We start from the raw sequence: 16,521 nt of genomic DNA on the forward strand, positions 1-16,521 counted from the left end.
ATTTCACTAGATGTAAATAGGACTTTCTTGCGAGATGAGAGTCTGAAAGTATGCATTGAAAGTATGATAGTCTGCGAATACTGCAGGGATGAGCTTGGTAGGAGTAAGACTTCTGATTGGCCTCCACATAGAGTGCACACACTGGGAAAGTTCAGGGTCTGCCATGAGAAGGTGTTTCCTTCAGGGTGCAGTGTACAGTGTGCAGATAGATAATAGATAGATAGATAGATAGATAGATAGATAGATAGATATGTAATTGCTCAAAGACAGAGGATGAAGGGGACAAAAAAGTTTTTAAATGGCAAAGGAAAGAGTTTGCCTCCAGAGTGTGTGCACATTTGCCTGGGATGGAGTTGGAAGGGAATTTGGAGCTGGTCCTCACTGCACTCTTGTTTCACAGATGAAGTAAACAGAGGCATCAAGAAATAAGTAGAAGTGAAGTGAGTGTTATATCAGAGCTGGACCACAATCCATTTGGTTGATTCTGATATTGCATTATGCCAGATTAGTAGAAAACCCTCAGTTGAAAATAATATATGACCCAATATGTCTCTTGGGTCTCTTGAGAGAGCCACATTGTCTGATTGCCCTAATGATTTATTTCTTTATTTTTAAGAAGTTGACTTTAGGAGCTGGAGAGATGGCTGAAGAGCATTGGATGTTCCCAAAGAGAACCTGGCTTGAGTTCCCAGCACCCACATGGTGGCTTACAACCACCTGTAACTCCAGTTCCTGGTCTCTGCAGACAGCAGGTCTGTACATGGTATGCCTAGATGTAGGCAAAACAATCATATACACAAAATAAAATAATTAAAAACTTTTTTCACATTAAATTTACTTGATGGGTATATGTGTTGGTAAAGACTGTGGTTGATATTTTTCTCTGATCAGATGATGGCATTCTGGGTAAGTATCTTATCTCACTTTATCTTATTTCATTTCTCTCTGCCTCTCTCTTTTCTCTCTCTCTGTCTCTCGTCTCTGTCTCTCTCTGTCTCTCTGTCTCTTTCTGTCTCTATCTCTCTCTCTCTTAATCTGATCTTTGTATATCTAATTGCATCATGAATCCAGAACATTCTTTTTCCCTAACCTTCCAGAAGGGTCGAGACCCTCTGTGGCTACTTCCATTATGAAGAAAAAGTGGTCAGCTCTAAGAAACACGCAAATATGGTTATAATTAGTTTTGGGGCATTAAGTTTTACATACATAAAAGGAAAGCTTGATTTGGTATCTGCAAAGTTGGCCCCTATGTCACACACTACTATATATTTATGCAGTCATGACTTTCTCTGTTTTTGAATCCGTTAGCAATGCCTTTTATTTACTGTGAGTTTAGGTAGTCATCTGTATAACATCTGTACGACTGGGGATCTTGACATTTTAAGTGATACCAGCTCTTAATTAAAATTGTCAAAAAAAGGGAGGGGCACTAACCACAAGCTCTGAATTATATATTTAAACATGGAGCGAATCAAAACTGCAACTTCTGAAATAAACTATGACAGGCGTTTTAAGGAATGACATTTGGAGGAGCACAACTGTCCTTTAGAAAAAGGAATTTTCTTTATGGTTTGAGCTTTATGGTAAATGGCACTTGAGTGGATCATAGTGGCTGGTATCATGGAGAAAAAAATGTTCAGCCATCTAGGACCATGGTGGAAATAAACTCATATACATACTAATGCTAATTACTGTATATAACCTCAAGGTTTAATTTTAGTAAATAAAACATATAATAAATATTAGAAGTACGATGGTTTTTTCTACATTTTCTCACTAAAAGTAAGTTATGGAGAAATATTTTCATTTTTTATATATTATGATTTGAGGAGGGTTTTTAGAAGTTCTTATTTAATTATAACTGCATGTATGGCTCCTTTCTCCAAATTAGAAGAATTACTTTTACTTTATTCAGCAACTGAGGAGGAGAAAAGAAATACAGTGATTGATTCCAAACGATCTAAGCTAGTTTAACTTTTAAAAAAGACAGTATGGCATTAGTATATTGCAGGTAAAAAGAATGGACCCAGTGCTGTCAAATTGTAGCACACTATTAAAATAGCTTTTCGGTCCAGAAGATGTTTGAATAAGCACAACTTCTCAGAAGATTTCCCTCCAGCATCATCCACCAGGATGGGTTCTCCCTTAAGATGTAGAAAGTCCTGTTATGAAGGATTGGGTCGTCTCTGGGAACACCCCATACATTCTAGAACAGCACTTTCTGAACTTTTTCAACATCTTTGAGTCTGTGGGCTTTTGGTGCTCTCTGCGTGCGTGCGTGTGTGCGTTCATCTGCATGTATGTGTGTGTAGCCTCCTGATTGTGTCATAGATTCCTGTGGAAAGGGAAAGGTTTAAAATCTCTGTTTAGTTTGGTAAACCTTTTTTTTTTTTAATTTGTCTATTAGGCACTGGAAGATTAATATAAACAATTTATGTTCTCGAGAAATCTAATCAAGGGAAGCCATCAGTAAAAACATACAGCCCATGCACCCTTGACGTCTTAGTACATGCACAGTATACGATAGGCAGATATGCCTATGTTTATATATTGTGTCCATCATAAAACATGGAAATAAAAATGATTAGATACAAGGCGGTTGCACATATATTTTCATCTTTATTATTGGCTTCATCCCCAGGGCTGCCCTGTTCTGTTCTTTTCCTGGTGTTTATCACGGTGTTCAGGGGGAACACCAATGGGTTTCAGACAGATCTAAGTCAGTATACACTTGAAAGAGAAGGAAGTAGCACTATGAAGATTCTGTGCCTGGATTGCTCTGGGAACCCAGAGAGCGTGGTGGAATGAGGCTGGCTAGAGAAAAAGAGTATGGCATCAGACAGAAGGAAAGGACAGGATGGACCCGTGGAGGCAGTGGAACAGATTGGAGAAGCAGAGCTGCACATCCCAAAGCAGGGTTATCAGCACACAGAGAGAGGCAAGGAGGTTGAGAGGTAGGGAAGAGATGGGAGGGGGAAGTCTTGAAGTGCCAGGATATAAAGCATGGCAGTCAGTGTGGAGCCTTCTCTAAAGGGGTCTACTGATGCACCAGACCAAGTCCACGGAACGGACAGAGATGATCCAGGGCTTGGCTGATGTAATAATGGTGAATTTCACAGGCTAGAACAAACTGCTGACTCCTGAGCAGAAACGGTGTCGTGAACTGAAGAGTAGAAGAGCTTTGCCTTGGTTGCGGTACAAAGAATAGAATTAAGTTGTTTTACGATTGTCATAAATTGTCATCTGATTAAAACAATACTGGACTGGACACAGGTATCCCCTTTGAAGGCTGAGTCTGTGTCTCCTTCGGCAGGGAGACACAGATCACGGCACCTGACCCTCCATAACAGGCGAGTCCCTCCCTGACTGGAGTTTATTATTTAGAACATATGTTCAAGACTGGGACATGCCCACATTTGCTAGCTGCGTGCCAAATTGCAATTTGCCCTGCCCATTTGGGAAACACATTTCCCGCTGCAGCAGCCGTGTGAAGTTCACGGTGAGGCTAGTGCAGCTGTGTGCGCCTTCGCGGGCCTTTCTGAGGACGGGAGCCATGGGGGTCAGGATGGAGCAGTAACCAGGACCACCGAAGAATACATGCTCTGAGCCTTAATTAGTTTAATTTTTTAATTTTTTAAAAATACATTCTCAGCATCAGCTTTGCTTGACTGCACTCTGCCTGCTTCAGGAAGCCTGAGAGGATGAAACAAAAAGAGAGTGGTGACTCACTGTGGGTCTGTCCGTGACTCATGTGAGATTTAAGGCCACAATCTGAAATCCTCATGTCCCTATTTGTAGGAATGATCAAAATATGAGGGGTACTTGTGGTTATTTCCAATACTTTCCCTACAATGAAAATAAATGATTTAAAACTGGGTATTTATTTTCTATCCACCATGTGTGGATTATGTATGTATGTATGTATGTATGTATGTATGTATGTATGTTTATATGGATGTAGTGAGTTGAAAAAGGGAACTGGGTGAGGGTGCTTGTTTCTGGGCCTGACAACCTGAACTTGCTCCCAGAGACCCACATGATGGAAAGATAGAACTGACTCGTGCAGGCTGTCATCTGACCTTCCTGTGCTCTTCCTGGCACACACATGCGTGTGCATGGGTATCCCCCCACACACACAAATAAAAATGTAATAAAAACTAAAGTGAAAAAGGCCAACTTTCTGTCCTCATGAAACCAACATCGTGGGAAGAATGGCACTAAACAATGAATTAGGTACTAAATGGATTGTGGAGATTGTGATATAAGAAAAGTACAGAGTTAGGAAATGAGTTAGAGGATAAAGGAAGGCTCCTGGCTGAAGTGACCTCTGGTCTGCCATTTCTAGATGGCAATGGGTTAGCAATGAAGCAAAGAGTTTGCTTGCTTAATTAATCAAATGTTTCACAAATGAAAACAATGCATCTACACTTGCAGTATGTCTTGATGTTTACTCGAGTGAAAAAGGAAGGTCCTTGTTTAAAACAGGGGCCAATTAAACATGTGCCTATAGACCAAGGAATTTATTTTAGAGAAAGGATACCCATGTATTCACCTTTAGTGTCCCCAGATGGACAACTCTCTATTTCAGGCTGTGAAATGGCTTCAATGTATTCTGCAGAAATAGGCTGCAACCCACAGGTTTCTTCTGGGTGAATCAGTAAGTCACAATCCTGTATGAAAATGAAAAGAAAATAGCTATCATTATCAAGAGTGGATCACATGATAAGAAAGCTAAAAAGTAGCTTGCAAAGCAGAGGCCTGGGGTTCACTGGCCAGCCAGCCTAGCCGACTTGATGAGTTCTGAATAGTAAGAAACCTTGCCTCAAAAACATGGTTGGCTCCTGAGGTTGTTCAACAAGGTTGTTCTATGTTCTGAGGTTGGCATCTCATAGACGCACATCTGCACACACACACACACACACACACACACACACACACACACACTCGCACCTTGTTTTGTGGTTTTAGGTAGCTATGTGCACCAGGTTTAAAACAAATCTATTTCCAAGCATTTCTTACAGATAAAGGCGCTCTCAGGGTAGCTCTTGTCCAAGAACTGTACATTAATCTCAGGTGTGAAGTTTGGAAAAGATTTATGTTCCAGTGAAAGTGTTCCCTTGTCTCTCTGTATCACCTTCCACTTGATATGCAAATATGAGACTAAAGAGTGTGCAGCCTTCTTGTGATCCTGAGGCATCTTGGAGCAAGAAAGTTGTAGAAGACACTGCGGGTGCTTGGCTGCCGATTTCACAACAAAAGAAAAATTATAGAACAAATATAACTGGCAGATACCTCGGTTGGGTTAAAAGGTATTTAAATTTCACCTTTTCTCACTTTACTCTCTGGAGGAGAAAGTTAATACCACCGTGTCTACATGTCTATCTTACAAAAAGGAGTGACCTTTCTTGTGAGCTGAATTACTGCGACATCTGTGCTTTGTGGTGTAAAACTTCTTCCTCGTAAAAAAGTTTCTAATGATTTTAAGTGTGAATCTATTTATTTGGGGCTGCATATGGACGTGCATGCCATAGGGCATGTGTGGAGGCCAGAGGACAGCTTGGTGGGGAGGGAGGTGGGGTGACAACTCGAGGGAATTGGCTTTTCCCTTCAAACATGTGTGTACCCAGGATTGAACTCAGGTCCCCAGTCCTGAGAGCAAGTGCCTTACCCATCGAGTCATCTCAGTGGCTCCCAGGGTTTGGTCTTTGCTCTGTCTTTTTTGGCTTCCTGGCTTTCAGGAGAGGCTTGTGGTAGCTGGAACAACTGTTATGTGATGTGACGGAAAGTCCAGAGCTTTCCCTCTGATGATAAAGTTCAGACTTCCTTGATCTGCAGCCTCTGCTGCTGGCTGCTTTGATGTGTAAGAGCACTCGCTTAAGTTCTTATTAGTCAGGTTGGTGTTCTACACAAAACAGCCACATTTAACCTTACAAGTTTCCAACTTCTAATCTGTCTTGTATCCTCTCGGCTCCCCAGGAGCTCACACGAGTTCCAGGTCCTCGGTCAGAGCTGTTATCAGTCTCTCTTCATTTTCCCTAACATCCAAGGAATCCTCATACCTTTGCTCATGCTGTGTCCCTCTGATGTCATTCTTTTCTCTCTTGACTCCATGTGGTCCTGGGCAGTATATTCATTTTCCATAGAAATTGCTTTGACCTCTTCATGGATCTCTCTTGCCAGACCTTTTGCTGGCTCATGCATCCGTTTCCTGTATTGTTGCTAAGTATCTTTCCCAGATGTAAATCCTAATTAGTTCCTTTTCTGCTCAAATCCATTCTCTAGATTGCGTTGCATGTACTCTGCTTGGCCCAGATGACTGGTTTGTCCAGGGCATCTTTCTCTGTTCTCTCTGTGCCCTCTCACACACAGCTGTCTGCTCCATTGCTTGTTTAACTCCTACTCAAACCCCACACCTGTCTTCCATCTCTGCCTCTTTTGGAGAGCTGGCTCTTAGAGTCTAATGTTAGGAGTGTGTGGCCCTACTCTTTTCTTATTGTCCTATGGTTGCTTTCTTTATCAGTCTTTTCCTCTGAGGACAGAAAGCTTGACTTCTCTGTTTATTGCTTCTACTTTATTGCGTATCGTTGGGAACACTGCAGATGTGCGAGTGAATGCTGTTAAGGCATAGATGCACCACGAGGGACCCAGAAGGCCTGTGTGTGCCTGTGAGCTCAGAGCCACAGTAACGTTGTCTTCCAGTAGTGAGGGGGAAAGACACAACCTATAACTGGTGGTATTTCACCCTAGGGTCTTCTAAGAAGTTTTTCTTAAGGATTTGTATTTCTTTTGTTTAGGACAGGTCCTAAAAGACGATCCCCAAACTGTAGTATGCATCAAATGTTAAATTGTACTAAATGAAACACTTAGACTATTGTTGGTGAATATAGCTTGAATCACTAGGAAGATGATAGCTGCTGACATAAACAAAATAATTTTTTACTTTTTATGAAAGAATACAGCATAATCAACTTCTGAGGAGCTTTCATGGCCCTGTAAGATACGATAGTCTACAGTGAGTGCTTTCAAAAACGAAACACTTAGGTTTTGAGATTTGCTAGGGTCGTCTGTGAAATCAATGTACAATTTTTATTTTGAAACCTTTATTTTCTTTTGTCAAGAAGATGGTTTTCTTAAACACATATTGAAAAAATAGGTTCCTATGTCCTGAGTTGAATGTTATTCAAATTTAAGATGCTTATTAAGAAAAACTACACACCGGACGTGTTGGCTCACGCCTTTAATCCCAGCACTTGGGAGGCAGAGGCAGGCAGATTTCTGAGTTCAAAGCCAGCCTGCTATACAGAGTGAGTTCCAGGACAGCCAGGGCTACACAGAGAAACCCTGTCTCAAAAAAAAAAAAAAAAAAAAAAAAACCTACACCATTAATAAGTGTGACTTTGGTGTAATACTCAAATGAATATGGCCATTTGTGTATGCATTTAGGATTTGTGGGGTTTTATTGTTATAAAAGTTCTATATTAACAAATGTGAGGAGATATTAACAAATGACACTTAGTCAAATATGTATTGATTATCTGTTCTATGAATACTGGGATGAATATTCAGCTGCTAGTTGGAGTTCTAGATGCCTTCCTCATGAAAAAAAAAAATTCCCAACCAAAATTTCATGTTCTCTGGTGTAAACCTGAAGCATAGTGATCACAATAATGATAACTGTGATCAGTCTACCTATGTGAGGTAGAATTCAAGTTCACGTCTGCCTCACTTTGAAACTCAGCTACCTCACTTGCCAGTCTTGATATCTTAGTCCCTTAGTCCCTTAAGATAGAGCAAGACGTTATTACTGTCACCTGAGTTGAGGCTTTCAGGGAACAATCCAGTACTTTTGCTGCTTTGCTTTGCTTTGCTTTGCTTTGCTTTGCTTTGCTTTGCTTTGCTTCCCTTTGCTTTGCTTTGCCCCAGCCCCAGCCCCAGCCCCAGCCCCAGCCCCAGCCCCAGCCCCAGCCCCAGCCCCAGCCCCAGCCCCAGCCCCAGCCCCAGCCCCAGCCCCAGCCCCAGCCCCAGCCCCAGCCCCACCTGGAATTTGGTTGATCAAGATTCAGCTATACATGGGCTGAGTTTGATGTACATTAATCTATGATGTGAGTCACAGTACTGTGATTGTTGAGCATGGTCATGGGCATGTGATAATCATTTTAAACATGGGTCCCAGTTGAAAATAATGTCAATGTATTGAATCAATGAAAAGAGAGCGATTCAGTTTAGGGCAGGATCCAATTCCAGTTAATAGGTCACCAGAACAAAGACAAATGAGGAATAAAAATAAGTATGTCTTACAGAGAACCCAGCATGCTACAATACCAAGCTGTCGGATAAAATGTGCCCAATAGTGCATAGCAGAATGAAGATTATAAGGGTAACCAACTGCCTTGGGCTTGTGTGTGAGGCCTGCTCCAGAGAGTAAAATTCATAATAATAGTATCTTATTCCAAAGCCCATGGCTTGAAAGTAGGGTCTACTACTGCTCTCTTGCTAAATCCACATGTTGTCAAGTTGCAGAAACAGGTAACTGGTCCAGAGGCTGAGAACCAAGGCTGACAATAAGTGACAGTTGAATAGCGTTAGCTCTAAATGGTACATCTATGTTCTAAATGGTACATCTATGTCAAATTACCTCCTAAGACTCAGGGAAACTCACAGAACAGAATTCAGAAAGAAGGCAAGAGGCAGAAGACAGGGAAGAGAGCTATGAACTTTGACGTTGACTTGACATCACATTTGTGAACTCATTGTAGATACGGCTCCCTCCATGAGACCCGTACCTCTGGTAGAACATTTGAACCCACACAGTAAAGGGCCATCACAGAACGAGAGACCACTGTGTTTCTTCCCTAAGCAAGTGTTAATTAAAATGTGGCCATACATTGTATTATGAAAATATTGTAAGTTAGTCTGCAAAGACCTCAGGAGGAGGGGAAACTGAAACAAATTGCAAGCAGATGAATTCATTACTTTCCATTAAATATATTAATCTGACATCAATATTTGGAATACTTCTCCATATTTCTCATGCATTCCACATCTCTAAGCTAATATGATATTCTATTTTCAACTTAGACCTCAAATCAGCTGAGATGGGGCCACTGTGGTCCTGAATGCTGAAGTCCACTCTGAAAAACCATCTAGCCTTGATTGAGAAATACACACGTCTCTGGGCTTTAGAGAATTTAGACTGGAAAATCTGGGGATCCGGAGTTTATGAATGACTAATAATCACCACTTCCGGGGATCTAGAAACCCCAAAGAAAGCAGCCTTTATTGTGGTCGCTTAGCACTTTTGGTTTGGGTTTCAGTTGGAATCCAGAAGGATAGATATAAAGGCGAATGAGAAGGAAAACTGAATTTATATGTTTGGATGTCTGAAAGTGTTCAACCCCTTTTGACTCTAGAACAAAGCAGTGCAGAGTTGGAACGGCACATGCTGCTTTGAGCAGTGCAGAGTTGGAACGGCACATGCTGCTTTGAGCAGTGCAGAGTTGGAACGGCACATGCTGCTTTGCACTCTCTGGCACTTTGAAGAGTCTGGATCTGCTTGGAAAAAGTCAAAACAATAACAACAACACAACAACATCAAGGAAAGGTTATTTCCCATTCCAAAGAGCAAACCTGTTCTTTGTAGATTAAAGCTTAAAGAGTAATGACTGGAAATAGCCTGTAGGCCACGGAGATGTTTCTAAAGACAACTGGGGGGGAATGTGTGCTTACCAGCAATGTGAGGATAAACATAACGGATGTTTTCCATATATTAAATAATAACCAGTCCTGCACAGAAGACATTGATTAGTCATACTGAAAATACTTGCTGTTATAAGTATGTCAGCTTGGACTTTTACACTAGTAAATTGTCCAGTGAGCAGGCAGGCCAGATTGTAGTCTTTAAAGATTTGGCTTTAGTAGGGCACATTTTGTTTGAGTGGCACCAAAAGAGTTGACTATCTAATAAAACATGCAGTTATATTAGATTTGGGCCATTTGTATATATTTCACCTGTATTTATCAGGGGAACATGTATCAACATACCTCTGCTCACACACACACACACACACACACACACACACACACGCACAGAACCAGTGGTCTTGGACATACAGGATTTTAACTTGAAGGACTTTAAACTTTAAACATCCATGAGCAAGATTAGATTTGCCTTAAGTCCCAGTGCAGTGCTGATTTCTTCTATGCCTGCTTTCAGAAGCAGAGGGATGCTGGGATGCCTACCAAAGAGTGAGGGGGCCTCAATCCAGTTGCCAGGCATTATGTTCTATTGAGTTTGTCATAGACCACACTGACTGAGCAAAATCAATCCTTCCACACTGTCCTTAGAGATGCTTACGATGCAAGCATGAAAACAAAGTACATATTGGACAAAAGCATATGTTAGTATCCATTGACTATTAGTACAGCTCCATAGCTAACCAATACCTTGAAGAAGTTTTAAGAGAAGATACCAGGAAGCAAAATAATAGCATCATTTAAAGATATCTGTTGACTTAGACAGAGGCAGTACTACTGAATATACTGAAAATCAGCATATTTACATGGAACCACCAAAAGCAACAAGAAGAAAAGCCCATGAAATGTTTTAGGAAGTACATTACCTTGTCACCCCAAACCTGGCTGATAAATCTTTGTTTGACCCCTAAAATAAACCTGACTTCCAGTATTGCTCTAGTAAAAGTTGTACTGTCCTCTAACTGACCATAATTGCCAAATATGTTCTACATCTGGATAATAATTAAGGAGAGTATTACAGGTGCTTTCTCTACACATCAGCATGAGCCGAGCTGACTAGAGAGCTCCCTCCATGTTCAAATGAGGAGTCTTTGTAAATTCTGCCACTGAATATACAGTGTGAACAGTGGGCCACTGTGGCAACTAAAAAAAACCTTGAGATTCCACCTCACACCAGTCAGAATGGCTAAGATCAGATGCTGGCAAGGATGTGGAGAAAGAGGAACACTCCTCCATTGCTGCTGGGATTGCAAGCTTGTACAACCACTCTGGAAGTCAGTCTGGAAGTTCCTCAGAAAATTGGACATAATACTTCGGGAAGATCCAGCAATACCTCTCCTGGGCATATACCCAGAAAAAGTTCCAACTGGTAATAAGAACACATGCTCCACTATGTTCATAGCAGCCCTATTTATAATAGCCAGAGCTGGAAAGAACCCAGATGTCCCTCAACAGAGGAATGGATACAGAAAATGTGGTACATTTACACAATGGAGTACTACTCAGCTATTAAAAACAATGAGTTTATGAAATTCTTGGACAAATGGATGTATCTGGAGGATATCATCCTTATTGAGGTAACCCAATCACAAAAGAAGTCATTAGATATGCACTCACTGATACATGGATATTAGCCCAGAAACATAGAACACCCAAGATACAATTTGCAAAACACAAGAAAATCAAGAAGAGGGAAGACCAACGAGTGGATACTTCATTCCTCCTTAGAATAGGGAACAAAATACCCATGAAAGGAGTTACAGAGACAAAATGTGAAAGGATGGACTATCCAGAGACTACCTCACCTGAGGATCCATCCCATAATCAGCCACCAAACCCAGACACTATTGCATATGCCAGCAAGATTTTGCTGAAGGGACCCTGGTATAGCTGTCTCGTATGAGGCTATGCCAGTGCCTGGCAAATACAGAAGTGGATGCTCACAGCCATCTATTGGATGGAACACAGGGCCCCCAATGGAGAAGCTAGAGAAAGCACTCAAGGAGCTGAAGGTGTCTGCAACCCTATAGGTGGATCAACATTATGAACTAACCAGTACCCCCAGATCTCGTGTCTCTTGCTGCATATGTAGCAGAAGATGGCCTAGTCGGCCATCACTGGAAAGAGAGGCCCCTTGGTCTTGCAAACTTTATATGCTCCAGTACAGGGGAATGCCAGGGCCAAGAAGTTGCAGTGGGTGGGCAGAAGAGCTGGGCGGGCGGAGGGTATAGGGAAATTCCGGGATAGCATTTGAAATGTATATAAAGAAAGTATCTAATTAACAAAAAAGACTACATTAGACAAAAAACAAACACACACACAAACAAACATGAATCAAAGTCAGGGAAGTACCCAGTGTGTAAATGCACTTGTGCAAAACTGAGAACCTGAGTTACATCCGTAGAACCCACCTAAAAAGCCACACATAGCATTGTACATCTGTAACCCTGGCACGTTTATGGAAAAAAGGAGGAAGTGACAAGAAAATTTTCCCAAAGTGCATGAGTCAGCTACCCTAGTTCACCCAAATTAAAAAATGCAACAGCAAACCAACTCTCAAAAGTTGTTCACTGACCTCCGCGTGTGCATCATAGTAGACAGTCATCCACACTCACACACAATATTACACACACACACACACACACACCAAAGCAAACACTGCTCATGCCAGTTTTCAGGTCAATAGCTGAAGTTTAGTTTTATTAGAAATACATAATCCAAATTACAGTAATTGAGTGATCCACATATTTGGGATATGCAGCATGTGGTTCTTTCTCAAACAGTTTATGAAATGATCGACTAAATTTATTTTTCAAGACGCAATAACAAATACTTGCCAAGAATGAATGGTATTTTATCGAATGTTACCTACTCGGTGTTTAGCATAAGGTCTGACATATAAAAGGTGTTTAGTACCTGTTTATTGCATTAATGGGTGGATAGAAATGTGGACTGCAACTCATTTCTGGAACAGAGACTACAGCATAGACCTCAGACACTAGGTTTCCTAGTAGTAGTGGCTCTCTAGGTAAATCCTCTGTCATCACCATAAACACACAGCATCTGACCATGGCCAATTGAAGTACTAACTCCTTAGCATAGAGCCGACGCTTGCTTCTCACTTTTTATTTTAGGTGCATATATGCCAAGTAGAATATATTATACAGAAAAAGAATTGTTTTGTTATATGACACATCTTACACTCAGAAGTTTTACTTTCCATTGACGTGTTAATAGTAGTGGTTTAGTACTAAATCATTTTTCAGAGTTTTCTCACTAAGTGACTTGAGGTTCCTTCACTCATGTTGAGTTAAACTCAAAAGATTCTAGGAAGTAAAAGATTTTAGTCTAGGAAACATGCTCATTCTTTCAAAACTGAATATCCAAGCTGTGAAGACATTGCGAGATCAAAGGTTTATATTCATCTTTACTTCAAAACTATACTAATACTTAAAATCCCAAGTATTGCGGTCTGAAGAGATGGATCAGCAGGCAAAATTTTGTGTGCTCTTCCAGAGGATCTATGTATGGTTCCCACAGTTCCCGAATTTGGTTTCCAGCACCCGTGCCAGGCCCACAACTGCTTGTAACTCCAGCTCAGGGGATTCCCGCTCTATTCTGGACCCCCTTGGCACTTTGCACCTGCATGCCAAAACTTGCACTTGCATGCCCAAACTTACATACACATAAAACCCTAAATACATACGGAACATAATTATAACTACAGCAGGCAGAGTTGTAAGGCTTTACGCATGTGAATCAGAATTGGTCTAGGAGCCATCTGAAGGCCATTGTGCAGTATCGCACAGAGAAAATGTAACTTCATCTGCAGAAAACATCTAATTCCAAACTTGGATGTATTTTACGAAATAGCTGACCACCATTCATCAAATGTTAAGGTCACAGAAAGACAAAAAAAAAAAAAAAAAAAAAAAAAAGGTACAGTCACAGATAAGACTAAGAGACATGACAACTAAAAGCAACATGGAACTCTTGATTAGATCCTGCAACCGCATCCTCCAAATGCCCCCCAAAGCACCCCATGTTACAGAACAAAACAAGCCCAACCCACTGGCTAATGTCTCAATGGATAACTGCATTGTTTAAGCATTAGAGGAAGCTGGGTAAAGAGACTGGTAACTTCTCATAAGTCGAAAATCAACTTTTAAAATGAAAACTTCAGTCCAGTACAGTTAGGAAAGTTTTCTAGAAGACAGAGTACATTCATAGAAGAGGAATGTTTTAGCCTGTATGAAAGAGGCTTCTAAATCCATCCACTAAAGTTTACTTTTAAATTTTCAAATCATTTGGGTGTGTGATATGTCTGTGTGTAATATGTCTGTGTGTGACACGTCTGTGTGTGATATGTCTGTGTGTGCGACGTATCTGGACTTCAGAGGCTTGCACTCACACATTATATTTCCACATAGACACACATACACATAATTAAAAATAAACCTAAACACACACACACACACACACACACACACACAAGAACAGTGGGAGCACATTGGCTAAGGAAGAGACAAGGAAGCTACATTCTTAAGGGCCAGACTTTTGTGAGCTCTCTCTCTTCCAGGAAGGTTGTCACCCCCCCCCGGCACCCCCCCCCCCCCACAGATAGAGAGAAGAGGGATTCTCTGTTTATAACAAACCAATCTTACACGAAGCCCTTTGGCAGGTGCTTGCACTGGCTTTTCCAGCTGTTTCCAGCTGTTTCCATTACTAGCCCTGCTCACCAGATGAGGAAACCAGAGCTCGCAAAGTTTGCTTTTCTGAAGTCACACAGCTCAATAAGCAAACAATTAGAATTTGAACTGCAGTTTTATCTGACTTCAAACTCATGTTCCACACACTGAAAAACAAAACCTGGCAAAGCAGAGAGCATTCTGTACCAAAAAACAAAGGCTGTGTTTGGGAAACACTTACAGACCAATTAAAACCTCATCAGGGAAGACTCTTGATGAAGGCAGATGGCTTCTCTAAACACAGACAGCTGCGCTCGAAACGCTTACAGTTGGTCAAGAGTGAGACCAGGCAAGGCTATGAATAGTTCAGGCTAGATTCATTCCTTCTGGAACAAACTAAGCCACAAAGCCTCAAAGCACCTTCCCAGTTCATACCATACCACTCCTGTAACTTTTATATCGAAAATTAGTAATTAAGTGAAGATTTTAATTGAATTCCCATGGTAGACAGTGATTTTTCTTTTTCAGATTGACAATCATGAAGGACAATGTCTGTTCCATCAGGGTCCATCTTATCACGTGTTTTCAGTTCTCCATGAAGTCACGGGAGGACAGTCTACCGGCTACGGCAGTTGATCGTTTATGACATTTACCCATTTGTTTTTTTCTCTATCAACTCCCCAGACAGACATTTGTTTAACATCTACATGAGCCAACCACAGTCCCAGCCCTCACGGAGTTCTAGCAGAGAAAACAGATATGTAAACACAGCGGTGCTGCACAGAACTGAACGCCTTAACGAAGATTGCTCCAGACAGCGTTGGCTCGAAGGAGCCCAATCCACGCTGCTTCGTAAAGGGGATGCTTCAGTTTGAGCCGGACACACCGAGATTTACAAGACAAGCAGGGATGGTGGCTTTCCAAGCAGAATTAAATAAAAATGTAGCTGGAGATGAGAGAGACCCAGAGCAGCAGATTCTGTCCTGCACTGATGTCTTCAGAGACCTGGGCATCTTTAATATCTCAGATGAACTGAACCTTGCTTTTTTAAATTGCTACTTTTTCTTCCTGCCTGTGCCCATTAGTTTGGGATTCAGTCCGTAGCCGTAAAATACAGGGGACAATCTGGAACAGATTGGAAATGGATCTTGTCAAGCTGCGTTTAGGAGCTGCATAAAGCATATGGTGTCAGTTACAATACTCTGAGGCAGTCTGTTCGAAACCCAACCCGGGCGTATCAGTTCCGGTTTTGATAATGTCGGTTATCTTCCAGCGTGCCCAGGGAGAAGCTGGCATTTTCCTGTGGAAAATATGTTATTGTCCTTGGCATGCAATGTAAATGGAAGGATAGCTTGTTTTAAATGAAAGAACCTGGGAGTCTGTGGCCCCAGATTAAAAAAGAACGTGTCCTGGAAAAATGTCAAGGTATACGATTGTCATTTTGGCTTGTCTTAAATTCCCCCATGGGGTTTTAATTAGCTCATTATTTCCTGAACTTGAATGCTGTGGCTGTGATTTGAGCATTACAGCTAAGCAGTTGTCACAACTCACTGTGTGGCATCACTGAGACGCCTGTTTTATTCAAAGCCAAGTCTGGCCAGTGTGTCTGTAGAAATCACTTATCTTTAAGTCTCAACATCTTCAGTCTCAAAAGGCAGATGCTATGAGTCTGCCCCAGGTTGCTCTTTCTTACCTGCCGAGGTCACTGGACCTAACTTCTGCTACGTGCCTCCCTGGTTGTTGTTTCCTTCTTGTCTATAGCCACATAGCTTTTCAAGCTGAGCTTGAGAATAATGCTTGTCTGCATTAGACAACGGCTGATTTGGGATCCTGGTTTTCACCAACCAGTTATCCCTGCCTTGTTCAACAGAGTGTAGCTACACTCCTTTAAAGTCAAAGGCTTGGTGTTTCTACTAGAGAATTCTGCTGCTGAACTCTGCCCAGATCTGACACAGTGGAGAACTCTGTCTGCAGTGTTATATTCCTTTAAAGACTAACAGTATCTGAACATGCTACTACACCCGCTAACGTTGACAGGTTCAAACCCACGTAGACATAGCAGGGGACACTTGTAACTAAT

General features: G+C 41.5%; 1 protein-coding gene across 2 annotated transcripts in view; it reads right to left on the bottom strand.

Annotated features, from left to right (window-relative positions):
• Positions 1 to 16,521, bottom strand: part of Cped1 (cadherin like and PC-esterase domain containing 1) — a 262,923-nt gene that overhangs the window by 35,476 nt on the left and 210,926 nt on the right. For both annotated transcript variants that reach the window (XM_021164697.3, XM_029478163.2), the window contains exon 16: positions 4,553 to 4,670. In XM_021164697.3, coding sequence (XP_021020356.1) covers positions 4,553 to 4,670 — 118 coding nt within the window. The remainder of the gene's footprint in view (positions 1 to 4,552; positions 4,671 to 16,521) is intronic.

The sequence above is a fragment of the Mus caroli genome, unplaced genomic scaffold (genome assembly GCF_978045245.1).
Source record: "Mus caroli unplaced genomic scaffold, Mus_caroli_1 scaffold_7, whole genome shotgun sequence".
In the NCBI taxonomy this organism is placed as follows: Eukaryota; Metazoa; Chordata; class Mammalia; order Rodentia; family Muridae; genus Mus; species Mus caroli.